Source organism: Suillus fuscotomentosus (assembly GCF_016647785.1).
Source record: "Suillus fuscotomentosus strain FC203 chromosome Unknown F5891scaffold_10, whole genome shotgun sequence".
In the NCBI taxonomy this organism is placed as follows: Eukaryota; Fungi; Basidiomycota; class Agaricomycetes; order Boletales; family Suillaceae; genus Suillus; species Suillus fuscotomentosus.
The window spans coordinates 627070-641491 of NW_024539522.1; the positions used below are offsets into that span (position 1 = coordinate 627070).

General features: G+C 47.8%; 5 protein-coding genes across 5 annotated transcripts; 1 reads left to right on the forward strand and 4 right to left on the reverse strand.

Moving 5' to 3' along the window:
• Positions 1-412: 412 nt before the first annotated feature.
• On the forward strand, positions 413-2437 carry F5891DRAFT_40262 (uncharacterized protein). The gene is made up of 2 exons (XM_041371704.1): positions 413-636; positions 695-2437. The coding sequence occupies exons 1-2, from the start codon at positions 549-551 to the stop codon at positions 2083-2085; spliced, it is 1479 nt and encodes a 492-aa protein (XP_041229887.1). The 5' UTR covers positions 413-548; the 3' UTR covers positions 2086-2437.
• Positions 2094-3791, reverse strand: F5891DRAFT_1014049 (uncharacterized protein). Its single transcript, XM_041360820.1, has 7 exons — positions 3678-3791; positions 3426-3624; positions 3163-3348; positions 2961-3103; positions 2660-2911; positions 2449-2610; positions 2094-2394 (listed from the first exon to the last, which is right to left on the reverse strand). The coding sequence occupies exons 1-7, from the start codon at positions 3713-3715 to the stop codon at positions 2250-2252; spliced, it is 1125 nt and encodes a 374-aa protein (XP_041229888.1). The 5' UTR covers positions 3716-3791; the 3' UTR covers positions 2094-2249.
• A 298-nt stretch (positions 3792-4089) lies between these two features.
• F5891DRAFT_1126687 (pyridoxal phosphate-dependent transferase) lies at positions 4090-6234 on the reverse strand (the record flags this gene model as incomplete). The annotated part of the gene is made up of 3 exons (XM_041364116.1): positions 4090-4914; positions 4966-5649; positions 5704-6234. 3 exons carry the CDS (start codon positions 6232-6234, stop codon positions 4090-4092), a joined length of 2040 nt encoding a protein of 679 aa, XP_041229889.1.
• Positions 6235-6929: 695 nt separating this feature from the next.
• F5891DRAFT_1207179 (uncharacterized protein) lies at positions 6930-8364 on the reverse strand (the record flags this gene model as incomplete). The annotated part of the gene is made up of 10 exons (XM_041369053.1): positions 6930-7211; positions 7271-7515; positions 7566-7623; positions 7677-7749; positions 7803-7853; positions 7906-7960; positions 8028-8061; positions 8114-8136; positions 8189-8278; positions 8333-8364. 10 exons carry the CDS (start codon positions 8362-8364, stop codon positions 7207-7209), a joined length of 666 nt encoding a protein of 221 aa, XP_041229890.1. The 3' UTR covers positions 6930-7206.
• Positions 8365-12199: 3835 nt separating this feature from the next.
• On the reverse strand, positions 12200-12454 carry F5891DRAFT_945823 (uncharacterized protein; the record flags this gene model as incomplete). Its single annotated transcript, XM_041374639.1, has 1 exon — positions 12200-12454. The coding sequence occupies one exon, from the start codon at positions 12452-12454 to the stop codon at positions 12200-12202; it is 255 nt and encodes an 84-aa protein (XP_041229891.1).
• Between the last annotated feature and the right edge of the window lie 1968 nt (positions 12455-14422).

Genomic DNA, 14422 nt, shown 5'->3' on the forward strand with positions numbered 1-14422 from the left:
CGGCTAAGGTATGTATTACAAGGCTCTTTACTGCACTACAAGTGGTAGTCATCCGAGTCCCATCATACCTTCAAGAACGATGCGAATCAGTCGTGAAGTAATCCTTGCTGCGTGCTGTACGATATTTCATACAAAACATAATCGAGAGGGCTCGGATCACAAGCGCTTCAAATCACCAGATAAGTCGATTTACATAAATGACGAAAATCGCCAAGGTAAAGGAAAAATCTATCGAGACAGGGGTGCCTAATTAGGCATTTGTAGTTAGTCACTGATGCCCACCAAGTCAGGATCAACCTGTTTACGAAGTTCGTGAACCTTCCTTCTTCCCCTTGGCACATGCTTTAGCCGAATTCTGCGGGCCACTGAAGCTGCTTGGCGTAGAGCCGAGATTCAAGACGCCGTATCCTATAAAATGCCCGCATCTCTTCGGTGGGCACCCGAGTAGTCAGTCTACGAGTTCGCCGAGTCCGAGTCCATCTTGATCTCGGTTAGCTTGTAATAGAACACGTTCGGCGGGTATTTGCACATGGGCCGGCCTCACCTCGATGTTTGAGCCTCGTGTTCCTCTTCGAACGGCTGTCTACGAGACAGAGGCACCCTTTTGTTCAACCATTGTCCCGCAAAAGAGCCTGAGTAAGCATTTGAATAATAGCTTGACCTACGTGTTCTGAATCTGACCAAGTTATTCCAGACATGTCACCTTTAACTGAAACATCTTTGGTTCACTGCAGAGCGACGGATTCTGTCACTGTCGTCAGCACCAAACAATTGGGCGGTGTCCTTTGTACGATGAACTTTGCAAACTCTCTTTTAGAGATGGAGATCAGCGAAGCTCGGATTGCTTTGCAGAGAGATGCAGAAGAGTTATTGAACATAGACTCCGTGGTTGACAGCCTACAGGCTGAGATCGAGGCGATACGCATGCGCATGGCTATACAGCAAGAGCAGCGGCGCGCTGTAGAAACTCGCATCCTCGAAAACAAAGCTCGCATCAGTCCTGCGAGGTTCCTTCCTACAGAAATTTTACAGCAAATATTCAAATCCTGCCTCCCCAATGATCGATATGTCGTCCCCCACATAATGTCCGCCCCGCTTTTACTTTGCCAAATTTGTCGCCGGTGGAGGAACATTGCACTGACAACGCCAGAACTGTGGTCTTCTATTGATGTTCATGACTGGGGCGTCTGGACTGCAGACTTTTACACGGCAATGGTGGCACGCTGGCTTGCAGCAGCTCGTAACCGTCCGTTAGCTGTCAGCGTGATGTGCCTTCAGAAGTGGGATTGGTTTCGCCAGTACGATCCAACACAGTCAGGGCTTTTCCGCCTACTTGCATCACACTCGGCGCAATTTCGTGATCTTCATATACAGGCCAGCCGCGGCTACATCGATGCATTTATTGCCAGCGGTGCCTACGCTGTAAAACACATCTTAATATCCGTCATGCCGACGTCGTTCCTTGTCAACTCCGGACATCCTCTTACCCTTGGCACGTCGAACATTACGCACGTTGCTCTCTGTGGAAAGGAGGCGCTCATCAAACTTATTCCACGTGCCACATTCCCTCAAATTACCCACCTTACACTCGATAGGCCAGGGGCAGAAGTCGACTTCATGAAAATCCTCCTTGACTTCCCAGCACTAGTCGAGCTGAAAGTCAAGCTTTTCTTCCACAACGAAAACTTGGAGATAGTTCATCCTCCCGCTGATGCGATGACCCTCAAGCATCAGGCCTTGGAGATATTGAGTATCTATCTATCAGAGGATGCGCTTCAGTTCGGGGATGTAACACCCCTAGCTCGCATCTTTGATTTGTTGTCTCTGCCGTCTTTGCGAGAGTTGGCCTTTGTTGCTCTTGGCCCAGGCTGGGAGGCTACTGTCGACGAATGGCTTCCTGATTCGGTGAAGGTGTTATTCAGTGGGTCATCATGTTCGGCCAAACGCCTTCTTTACCGCAATTTTAAACGCCCTCTGGACATGATTGACTGCCGTGAACAGCTTAGGACCCTCGCTATTGACTTGAGGGTTGACAACGCAGGATCCGGCTGTCATTGGTATGATATTGTATCTCAGCAGTTTTAGCCTCACATATTTTCACGTGCACATATCACTAGGTATTAGATTTCTATTGATAGGGACAACGCAGGAGTGGAGTTGAGATATTATGATTGATTTCTAGATCTAAGAAAGTCTGTCTGCCCACACTGCGCCACAAGAGGATAGATAGCAGGGCACCCCGACAGCATTTACTTGTGCGATCCGATAACGCTGAGCACGAACAAGCGCCTACTGATATCATCTGCGCCCTCGGGCATGATCCCTGTCATTTCTATCCACCACTTGAGCTGGGCCCTCAGCTCATCTGCGGAATTTCTTTCGCTGAACATAGACCTATCGAGAAACACACATATCAGAGCCAAGTCATTTATAAAATTGGATACCTACATTCCACGCTCTTGCAATGCTTCCTTCAACTCTGGAAGGGTAAGATCACGTCCATACCCCTCTTGTTTGAGCAATTTATCGTCGGATGCAATGTTCTGAAGGTGGCGATGTAGCCGCCACTGAACCAGTTGAAGTGGCCCCCAAGCGGGGACACCGATGACTCTACAGAAGCTCTTGCACAGGTTTGAAAATAGATGTCAAAAGTACGTACCCGCATAATGCCCCTGGATTTTTCAGACTGAGGGTCGGAATGAAGCCAGAGCTTTCGCTTTCTTTCCGCAAAACATCGAATAATTGCCAGTTCCCTGCGAGGACCAGTTGTTGGTTGTCGCGTGCCTTCGCACTGATACGATCTCGTTGACCTGGAAGGACGCAGGTAGATGGCAACATTCGAGGGACGTAAAGGGCAATAAAAGGAATGAGCTCTTCCATAACTACAACAACAATAACAAACGGAATAAGTCTAGAGGTGGGAGTTAAAGAAAAATCAAGATGGATGGATAAATGTGTACTTCAATGCATCCTGGTGGAATGTTCTAATGAAACGCGACTCCGCTCTGGAGAGCGCTGCACCGCCTGTAGCTATGCGTGAACGAATTGCTGCTGCCTGATTACGATGCGTGTTTATGGCCTTCAGCCCTCGGAAATAGAATTTCTGGCAGAGCCCAAAAAAAAATTAGGAGAGCAAACGCGCCGACGAGGTTAAACACAAACAAGGAGTTCGAAAGCTTGATGGGTGAAGCGCTTAATAGTACCAGCATCATGTGGAGCTGGTCGAAGGACTCCTTTAGCAGCTGCATCTGCTATGTCTTGCTTCGCTAGTTCGATCGCAGACGGGGCAGACTCTGGTGTACTTGATACTGGAGAAGGACGAAATGCTGGAAATGAGGGTTGCGTTTGCTTTGGGAAGCTGAGTGAGGCCTTGGTGTCGTGCTCGATGGTGAAGGTGTTTTCAATGGGCCAGGCTTGAGCTCCACCCGATGCTTGCGAGGTGGTACGGCAGAAGGTGGTAAATTTGAGGCATGACTAGACTTGTCATTGGAAGAAGAAGTGGAAGTAGAGGCAGATCGTGCTGAAACTTTTCGTCCAACTCTTGCATGGTGAAACAGCTGTAATCTACCAGAAGCAAGACGTTGGCCCGAAAGTACCAAGTGTAGCTGCCGTGGTTGGATGATGCTGGAAGCGAACATCATGTCAGTATGCCGCTGAGCAATTTAAAGTGCACAGACCTGTTCACCGCGACATTCTTTCCAGTAAAGCGAAGCATACAATAAGAAACAGTCCTGGCAAGTTTGTGGAGGATGGTTGTACAACTTTTAAGTACTTTGATATGCAAAACTCGGTGTTACTCATTAAAGTCACAAGGTCACACCATTCAGTCACACCGAACAATCCTAGATCAAGTAAAGAATTGAACGAAGTTCATCATGGTCTACGATAGATGTTCAGCGGTGATTATTTAATTGTTCATGGCTGTCCCACTCCCTCCTCCCTTGATATAATTCTGTCTGCGTGCGGCACACCCCACCCCTACATGAGCTGTAAAATGTCATACCCAAGCAGACGCCGCAAGCCAATAGTAATAGACTCAACGCAATAGGCTATATCCCAATCGCATAATATACAAAAATATCCCAGTGTTCACACTGCAGAGTGAACAAGTTCCACTGCGCGCTCGCAAACCTCCTCAATCCCCCACCGCTCGCCCAAACCATGTTTCAGGTCTAGAATTTCACCCACCTCATCGCACGCACGTAGCACCATATCAATGTCCTCCTTCGTATGTGATGCACTAGCACAGAACCGTGCACGACCCTTCTCCAACGGTGTGGCAGGGTACCCTACGACAACGACAACAATCGGTATTCTCCGTGAGCGCATCAGACGTGCGAACATCATACATTTGCCCGGGTTAAAGATGAGCAGAGGGACAATTGGGCTGAATGGATGACCAGGAATGATAAAACCGAGCTTCTTGAGGCCCGCGTGCAGATAGCGGCAGTTGAACGCAAGACGGCGGATACGCATCCGAGCTTCGGATCCGTCTGCGAGAGATGGGTGAAGGTTTATCCATGCCGGTAGCATGCTTGCAGGCGCCATTCGTTGGAGCTCATTTGCACTGTCCTTCAGAGTAATAGCTGAGCTAGTAAGGTTGAGAGAATTTTGAGATTTGGACGGCTGTGGTGCTGGAGCAACGCCCATGATGCTGGCGATCGACGCGATAATTTGGGCAAGCACCGGGGGCGCTATTGCTTCTGCGTACGGACATGAGTGGCCGCGCAGCCGGAGATTATCGATGAGGGTTTTCGGCCCTGCGATGTATCCGCCTGCAGCACCAAAGGACTTGGTGAATGTGCCCATCAAGACATCAATCGAGCCAGGATGGATGTTAAAGTAGTCCGTCACACCACGTCCGTGGGGACCGACTGCACCGACTGAATGTGCCTCGTCGATGAAGAGGTAGAACTAAAATAAAACGTCAACGTCATAACCCCAAATAGCAACTGCAATACGGACCTTGTACTTCCGCTTCAGCTCAACAACCCTAAGCAGGTTCACGAGTGTACCCTCCATGGAGTACAACCCCTCCACAATAACCAAGATCTTCTTCCAAGGACGATGCGTCTTGGGCTGGCCCTGGCTTATCGCCTCACGCAGAACGGACTCAAGGCTTGACATATCATTGTGCTTGAACATCCGGATCTGTGCGCCACTCTGGCGCGCACCGATGCGAATACTAGTGTGGTTCAGTTCGTCGGAAATGATCAAGGACTTCTTTCCCACCAATGCAGGGATGAAGGTGGAGTTGGTGGCAAAACCTACAGAACTGACCAACGCGTCTTCCGTCCCTAGAAAACGTGCAACGAGGGCTTCAGCATGCAGATGGAGCTCGCTGCTCCCACTCTCAAGACGCGTGCCGCAGGTGGAGATGCCATAACGATGGACACTTTCTCCGACTGCGTCTGAGCAGCCTCCTCGGGCCTGGGAGAAGCCAAGGTAGTTATATGATGAGATGTTCAAGGCGCGTGTCTTGGTACCGGTGTAGATTTGATGAAGGTTAAAATCAGTGGAATAACGGTCGAGGATTAGAACAGTGCGACCAGGGACACCCGCAATAGGTTGGGAACAACAATCGTCCACGCGACGCTGGAGCCGGCGGGTGTAGAAGGAATCAAAATCCGAATTTAACGGTGCATATCCCTGCACATGGTATTGAATGAATTACATAAATGTGGGAATTAAGATGGCACTTACATTATGGGGCATAAGGTGGGTGAAATAAGATTTGAAAAAACGCTTTCCAAAGAAGTCGCGCGCATGACCAAAACATATGACCATGAGGTAGCTTATGTAGGTGGTGAGGAGGATGTAGTACGGAGGCTCCTCGATTGGGTGCTCCTGGAAAGGTTTCGTGTAGTCATGCTTGGAGACGCAACGATAGGTCTCATTTGTGCAGTGACCAAATTCTGTGTGAACGGTAGCGAAGACTTCGGAGGTGGGGGGTGTGAGCGGGTTCACGAGACAGTTGTTCGTATCATCTTCATCGTTGAGCATGGTGTCGTCGGACTCGGATGAAGTTGTGACAGAGGAAGGGGTGGATCGTGTAGGAGATGATGATGATGATGTAGATGAATTGCTGTGACTCCGAGCGCGGGTGTCCGCTTGTTGAACAGCAGAAAGGTACGACATTGCCCTCGACATTAATGGCAACTTGTCAATTGATTTTGTCTCCTTGAAGATGGACGGAGAAGGGGTAGGTGGATTCAAAGCAATGGGAGATGGCATTTTTTTGTCCTGTCCGATGAATAATCCTCCGGTCATCGACGATGAAATGGAGAGAACTGAACAGGGATGCTATGGCAACCTGTCCTAGTCGCAAGACATACACAGACTCTAATGAGTAGGGTTTGTTTAGCGCAATTGCGGGCCTATTTAATAAGCCTGACAGAGTGACTGATGACGAGGGACTTGAATAGGCTCCATAGACAATGATGGGAGCAAGATCGTCTCTCGCCGAAAAGTTCACGCTTCTTCAATGCCACGACTTTTTTGAATTTAGCTGCCACGTAGTCACCGCATGAAAATAACCACATCACCGTGCACGCCCGCGCAAAAGATGGCATCATAGGAAACAACACAGACAGGCCGCCTTTTTCGTGCTCCAGGTGAGAAACGTTCTCTAGCGAGCTCTTAGCATTGATTGAGACTGGATTTAATGCTGCCTAGACACCACGAACGATTGTGCCTTGTATGTGTTTCGGGGTGATATTGGTCTAGAGCGTACAAACTTGGAGCGCCGACAACGGATGATATGATCCGGGGGTATACATATGAACCAGGTCCGAGGTCCACACCAATTATCGACTTCGTGAGTGATTGCATTTATAGCAGTAACGACACTTCCTTCTATCGGGTCTGGTTACGAAAGACTGAGAGATTGTTGCCGCGCAGCTCGATGCACGAGCAAAGGAGCTGAAATAGTTATGTAATTAGCGCTCATCCATGTGCGTGCATCATGCATCATGGACCGTGGACCGTGGCGGCGTGGCCCGGTGGAACAGGGACGCAAAGATAGATTATATCAACAGCTCTGAGCTCGAGATACGTACGGATGTACTTACACCACGCGAATTCAAACATGATGAAATACTAGTACATGTAAATATATTGAATTCATACCCGTGCAACAGGCTCTCAGAAGCCGACATTCAGTAATTTAATGAGGGACGTAATAAAATGATAGCAAAAGAATTCGAATCATGCTATTGGGAATTCAAATAAGGATAGTTAGTACGAACAGGGAGAAACCTGAGACACAGACCTCCAACAACAGTGGGCTTGATGCTCGAATTTAACGTGCCTTCATCCGCCTGAGTGAGATTGTAACGTCCGGTGGCTGTGTCCCGTGTAAGATTCCATGTCGTAGACTCAGAAAGCGAAGCAATATTTTGCTCCCAAATCGCAGGGATTTCGATGGCTTCTTGCAAGATCGTGGTATGTTGATAATCTGCAGTGACGTAGGCGCGCAGGATTGGAGTGAACTCAGCCACGATTTTACTGGCGTCTCTGTGCTTTCACTGAGTTCTCTGGTGATAAACAAACGAAATATGACACACTCGACTTCCTTGAAGTATAGAACCGGTGTAGGCATCGAATCTCTCGGGCTCTTGAAGCCTGCAGCTAGACATTATGCTGAGGCCAAAAAAAGAAATATGGTGGTCACAAACCGAGTGCGATGTCTTGAATGGATCCAGAATCGTTCAGAGCTTCTAGGTATCCAGGGACTCCCTTCACGGGATTCTACGAGTTATTTGTGAGCAGTCGGAACAGAGATAAGCAAGCATCAGACTTACAGAGAACTGGAAGACACTACTATCTCGAGTCAGTGTAGTTTTTTCGCCATCCTACATGATGACATTTGGCTCAGCATTCGCAGAGCGGATAAGAATATCTCACGTTGAGCTCCACGCAGGTTTCAGCGTCAATGATGTTCCCATTTTTGAGTTGTGGTCTAGAAAAAGCAAGTCTATACGTTGAGTGAGTACAGTGCATATACATATTTATCGATAAAGACTTACTGGCTCGAATAGGTTACACATATCCTGTACGAGCCTAGGAGGAATCACAGGTGATTGGACAATTGGGCAGGGAGGACAACACCCACCTGTCTGTCCGAAGGTGGTGAGCCTGAAATGTTGCAAGGTTCAAAGTCAACGCAGGTCAAAGTGCAGGTGCTTACCAACATACGGTAGGAAAGCATGTCTGGTAAAGGCCTTTGACGCTGCTATCAAAAGTCAACAGGAGCGTCGATTTCTTGCCGAGATCTTTCCTGCGAAACGGTCGGGTGAAAAGTAATACAGGATGATAGCGCAATGACGCTCACGTCTGAAAAGACAAGTTTTTGACGTAGGGCATTGTAGAGATGCAGTTAAGATTGGATGTGGACGAGTGTGTTTAGACAGTGCTTGGTGAGAGCTTGTTGCCGCACACTGCACCTATATGGGCGCGCTGCCCTGGGCCGGGTTTGCGATGCTGTACACGATAGACACAACCTTAGCTGTCTCGGTTATGAATTGAGTTAATTTGTGTGACCATCACACTATTTTGTGACAGAAGTTCATTGAACACAGATTTCACGACGAAAATGTTGCAGGTGCAAGTTAGTGTTGCCGCAAGTCGACGCGGTGCGATGCGGTGCTAGCGAACTCGAACAAGTAAACGATTCGAGTTGTATCGAGTTACACACCAGTGCAACTAGCGAGTTCGGATGTCGTTCGGGAATTGAAGTCCACCAATCAACGGGCTCAGATCTATCTCTTTCTGGTTTAGCAAGTCAAATTTATTGGCACATAAATAGCTATATTTGGCAGAAACAGAATTATATATTTCTACAGTCATGACTCATCATGGCTACAATATTAATATCATGAACGCTTGATGAGAAGGCTCGCTCGCACAGGCACGGAGGAAGCCTGTATGGGTAAGATGTCGAGGGCGACTTTGTATGAGAGTGGATATACTTGTTCCGCATCCTAATCACGATTAGCGCCATGTGTGAAAACAATGAGTGCGAGACTTACTTAGGTCCAGTTTGGACAACGACTCCGGGTTCAAAATTTCTGGCTCAAACCGCACGTGATGACCTGACTGCGTTAATAAGCATCTATTATCTAATAAAACAAAAGATACTCTAGTATCATCACAATGTCTGATAAATCAAGCGGCGGCTCTTCGCATTCCTTACGTTCCCGGGGTACTATAGATGTGACATCAGCTGCTGCATCTTGCGGAACGACCAGGAAGGCTCCTGTGGTGTGGACGAAGGCAGAAGAAACCACCTTTCTTGAGTTCCTTCTGCAGGCCCTTCCTGCATCAGGCGATGGGGGCTTCAAGGCGCCCACCTTCAATCAAGCATATGCGCACCTCAAGATAAAACACCCGCATCAAAGGGGCGCAGAAAAGGTTGGCACAGTTTGCAAAAATAAGTGGACATCGGTATGTTTCCAGTGAACTTTCAGCCGCCAGCAAATCAATGACATATATTTTTATAGTTAAAGAAAGCATACCAAAGTGTTGTTGAAATTAAGTGTACTTCTGGTTTTACTTGGAGTGATGATCATGGAGCGGGTATCACGGACAAAAAGGACAACATATGGGCACGCTTTATAAAGGTACGTCATCGCAAATAGACTGCATGCATACCCCTCTACTGATATTGTTTTCAGTCGCATCCTCACGCGAGGCCCTTCATGATGAAGGGCTTTGACCACTTCGATATCATGCAGCAGTTGATGCCAAGCAAGTCGAAAGGCTCTCACGTCTTCAGACCTACCACCACCACCAATGCCACCACACCATCCTCCATCCCCATCCCCACAGCCACAGACAACACACTTCCAGGGCCGCCACCATCCTCAGTGGGCCCGCCACCATCCTCAGTGGACCCGCCACCATCCTCAGTGTACCCGCCATCATCCTCAGTGTACCCGCCACCATCCTCAGTGTACCCGCCACCATCCTCAGTGGACCCTCCATCTACCTTTCTCGCTCCTTCCATGGAAGGGTCTACCTCTGCCGGTGGCTCGGCATGGACAAGTATAAGCCGGGGAAAGCGAAAATGCAGCGCGCTTTCGCCTGCGTCAGCTGCAGGCTCTCAGAAACGAGGCTGGCCACCATCTGCCACGCTATTGGCACAGCAGGAGGGCACTGAAATGATGAAAAGCCTTGTAGAAGTAGTACGTGAGATGCAGAAGACTCTTGTATTAGCGCCGGCGCTGCTGCCAGTGCAGCCACAGCCTCAGCCTTCCACGCATGTTGGAAGCGCCATTTCCCTCCTCAATAAATATACAGACCTCACGAGCAAAGAGCGCTTGGGCATTGCCAACTTTCTAGCTGAACACGAGAACCAGGCGATCATTTTCTACTCGTTGGATGAGGTGACGAGGCTTGAGTGGTTGGAAGAGAAGCGAGTCCTTTGCGGTGGTGCACCACGGCGATCAATTGACTCACAAGAATATATGATTGTATCGTAGCGGCGTACAGATCATTTCATAGTACAAAATTCATGTATTACCTACAACTATGGCAATGGGAGTCCCCTTCGTGCATGTTCTGTGAGATAGTCAGTCCACATTGCTTGCGCGATTCCGTCCCTACGAGCATCTGCGCGTCTGCGCTCAGCAGCATCCGCCGGTCCCTCTGAATGTGTGCCAGATCCAACACCATCATCCTCTGCTAGATCGTGCCCGTACTCGAGGGCAAGATCAAATATATCACCGTTGTTTCTTCGCATGAAGTTGTGAATGGCGCAAAGCGCCACTGGGATCCGGGACTGGATGTCCATGGAGTATTCAGGCACGCATATTAAGATGCGCCATTGTCATTTCATGATGCCGAATATCCGCTCGATGATGTTGCAAAGTGCAGCGTGTCGCAAGTTGAACAACTCTTTCGGGTCTTTAGGCCTAGAAAAAAATTAATAGACAGACTGACAAAAGAAAAAAGGAACTCACGCGAGATTAGCTTGACGCCATTCCTTCAGGTGGTAGCGGACACCTCGATAAGGCACGAGAAGTGTGTCGCACGTACCAAAGCCAGCATCGGCTAGAAGATACTTGTCTTCGGGCACACGCAAATCATGAGAGCATGCGTCGTTCCAAAGGGAAGCATCGGCAACTGAGCCGTCCCACCCTGTGAGTGAGTAAATGAAAAAGAAGTCGAGGTCGCAGATAAACAAGCAGTTCTGCGATAAAAAGCCTTTCCTGTTGCGCAGGACAACATGGTCTTCAAGCGGCGCAAAAACGCGGATGTGGGTGCCGTCAACAGCATCGATACAGTGGTTGAAGAATCGGAATCGAGGGTCAGCGTGAATTGCCGCAGAAAGTGGGGTGTTTTGGTCCGGGAAGCGGACGTTCAAGGTGTAGAAGGGAGCCGATGAAAAGAACATGAGTAGGCGTTTAAAATATCTGCAGAAATCAGCACAACTTGAACAATAGTTATATCAAAAGTTAGGCACTTACCTTGTAATCGTATCGGGAGAGTGCTGGAACCTTTCTCCGACGTGGCGAGACGAAAGTCCAGTAACACACGTGTAGAGAAAAATGCTGAGTTGCTCTGACACGCTTACCCCATTCCAGGACTGGACAAAGCCGTGTCGGTTAAGAGCTGCTAACAGCTCATCGAAAATTTGAAGGTCGACGCTGAAATTGTGTCTGATCCTGTCTGGATGACCACTGATCAGTTCATATACCCATGCTTGCCCGGTAAGTATGGATGTGTGGTAAGGAATTCTTTCAGTGCGGGATAAGAATAAAAGATGGTATAGATGTGTGACCTGGGCGACCACAATGGTGATGATAATGACCACGATTTTGTGTCGTTGATCGTGTTGCATTTGGGCTTCAATATCCATGGCAGTGATGGATATGACACGCATATATATGCTGATTATCTATCTATATACTTACATGCCATCTGGACCTATCACGTGCAATCATCACGTGCAGTTTGAATCAGAAATTTCGAACCCGGAGTCATTGTCCAAACTGGACCTTATGGGCATGTACATGGTACAGTACACTTGCTCATAACGTATAGCGATGGGAGCCACCTTTCTCTATACACTATGAAAAATATACAGGATGGAATAGTTCCCACGGTCACAGCATCATCGCATGTATTCAACGAGTCGTCGGTATCTAGTCTACTTCATATTCCAGAACGTGTCTTCAACATCAGGGCGAGTAACAACTCAGGGCCACTTGCTCAAAAGAGCATTTGGGTGAGAATTGACTCGTTGCTCAAATTGTTGATGATCCTTTAGTTTTTGAGATAGAGTTGCCTGTGTAAATTCAAGTGCATCCTGTGGCTTCGTCTTGAAGTACTGAACCACGCGCTCTTGTGGTAAGTCTGGATGAGCATCAATGTATCGAAAGATGGCAATCCAGTCCTTTAGTGTAAGATTTTGACAGTGTATGGTTTTAGGAGGTTTTAGATGCAGTGGCATCTTTCCCATGAGATGTCATTGGCTTCCGAGGCTTGTATGGGCCAGGCTTAGGACGTGGCTGACGTTTTTTGGTGCTACACACCATTGAGTTAGTACTAGATATTCATTAATGAAAATTTTTCATGCTACTTGCAGGATCTCCGACCACCCCGGGCCTTAGTAAACCAGGTGTCATACTGTATATTGAACCATCAAACACTATACATTATACATTATACAATTTTCTGGCCATTTCCCCGCATACCACAATGGGAGCCACCCAAACCCAATACAATATGAAAAATATGCATTATTACCATATACATTATGAGCAAGTCTACTGTAGTAAAGAACTCATGTGTAAAAAAGTAGAATTTTTTTGATTTTTTATGGACCAACAAAGTAAGTAGGGCAGACATATTGACAAGGTATAACGACGAGGTATAAAGCACTGGAGAAGTGCTCAAGATTGCATGAAATACTCGAGCTACAGTCGGCAAGATTATAGAGACTTACAGTAACATTGATAAGATACCAGGAAAGCTTATGGGAAAGTCTTCTCGATATGTCAATCACCAACTCGCAGTGCAACTCGATGTTTACACCACATGGGGCAGTTGCCATGAGTTGCGTAAATTTCCGAGTCGAGTCGATGTTAACTCGATTCCAACTCACACCGGCGGCAACACTAGTGCAAGTTGCCAACTGGCAACTTGATCTGTACCATGATGTTGTCACATGCATTACTCCAGGCGGATGTGGGCAATGACCGACATGGAACATAAATGTGGGCGAGGGCACAGAGGGGCATGGGAGGGCACTCATGTGCATTCGGTAGACTTGGAGGGCTGGGGAATTGGAGTTACCGAGTTCAGGACTCGGAGGCCTGACAGAGGGTGCCAGGTGCCAGGCACAAAGAAGCACCAGTTACAAACCCCCGATGCACGAAGGTACAGCTAGCATTTAAAGGCATGAAGAATCTGTAACAAGTCAAGGAAGCAGGTAAGATGCCCTTCGGGCTGGCAGTGCGCGGAACTTCAAGCTTCAATTGCAATGAAGATTGAGACTTCATTTCCTAGCGGAGGTGCAGGAGAGACCCACCAAGACAAAGCTAGCTAAATAACAGTGGAGGGAACAAGTTGAGGCGTATTGCATCTAATATGTCTTCAGCGGCAGGTATGTGCTACAAAGGCACAAATGTGCTGAGGAAAGGCCCAGAGCCGGGTGTGAGCTGACAATGTAAGCCAAGGAAACAGGTGCTACGATCCATGCCACCATCCAAGACATGAAAGACTGCGACTGCAGGACTTGAAGCTACTCCATCTCAAGCAGTGTCAGAAACACTCATCAGAAACTTGAACTTTCAGATGTGAGTGTCTTGGCTCTATTGTGCTTCCCCATCTTTTTATCTGACCATCTCGCAGCCATGACTTCGGTAGGGAGGTGATGCTTTTACTCACTTCCGATGGCAGCATGAAAAATCCCTATAAGAATTTCTGCTCTATCATAATAGTGCGGAGTTAAGGACTCCCGCTTCTGACTGCTTCAAATGTTGAAATATTCAGGGTCTGTACAATCAGAAAGGAAGGTGAATGGCTTCCCATATTTTCCCTGCTCAATTGCCAACTTACCTATGGCTTCTCATCTGGGGCCCGTACAGCATCCTAGCAACCTACTTTTTTCAAATCGCAGGTCAACGGAAGGACCATCACTAACACTGTAACCTCAATATCAATGTGAGCGATGCTAATTTGCTCTGTTATTCCTAGTATGAATGTTAAGCTATCATGCAGAAAAGTGAAGTAACGACAGTTGACTGAGGTCTATCATTTCTCTGTAAGACTGCCTTTTTGATCAAGTACTATATTTATCACGACCACTCACAGGATGACTGATTTAGGACCCTGTCTGGAGATTCAGAGAGCAGTTTACTGCAGACCAAGAACGAGACTAATTTCTTCAGGACATCACAATTGGTCTCTGTCTTTT

Coding starts and splice junctions, on each gene's coding strand:
- F5891DRAFT_40262 (XM_041371704.1), top strand. CDS start 549: ATGTTTGAGCCTCGTGTTCCTCTTCGAACGGCTGTCTACGAGACAGAG. Junction 637..694: donor TGTCCCGCAAAAGAGCCTGA/GTAAGCATTTGA, acceptor AAGTTATTCCAG/ACATGTCACCTTTAACTGAA.
- F5891DRAFT_1014049 (XM_041360820.1), bottom strand. CDS start 3,715: ATGCTTCGCTTTACTGGAAAGAATGTCGCGGTGAACAG. Junction 2,611..2,659: donor AATCCAGGGGCATTATGCGG/GTACGTACTTTT, acceptor GAGCTTCTGTAG/AGTCATCGGTGTCCCCGCTT. Junction 2,395..2,448: donor GCATTGCAAGAGCGTGGAAT/GTAGGTATCCAA, acceptor GTTTCTCGATAG/GTCTATGTTCAGCGAAAGAA.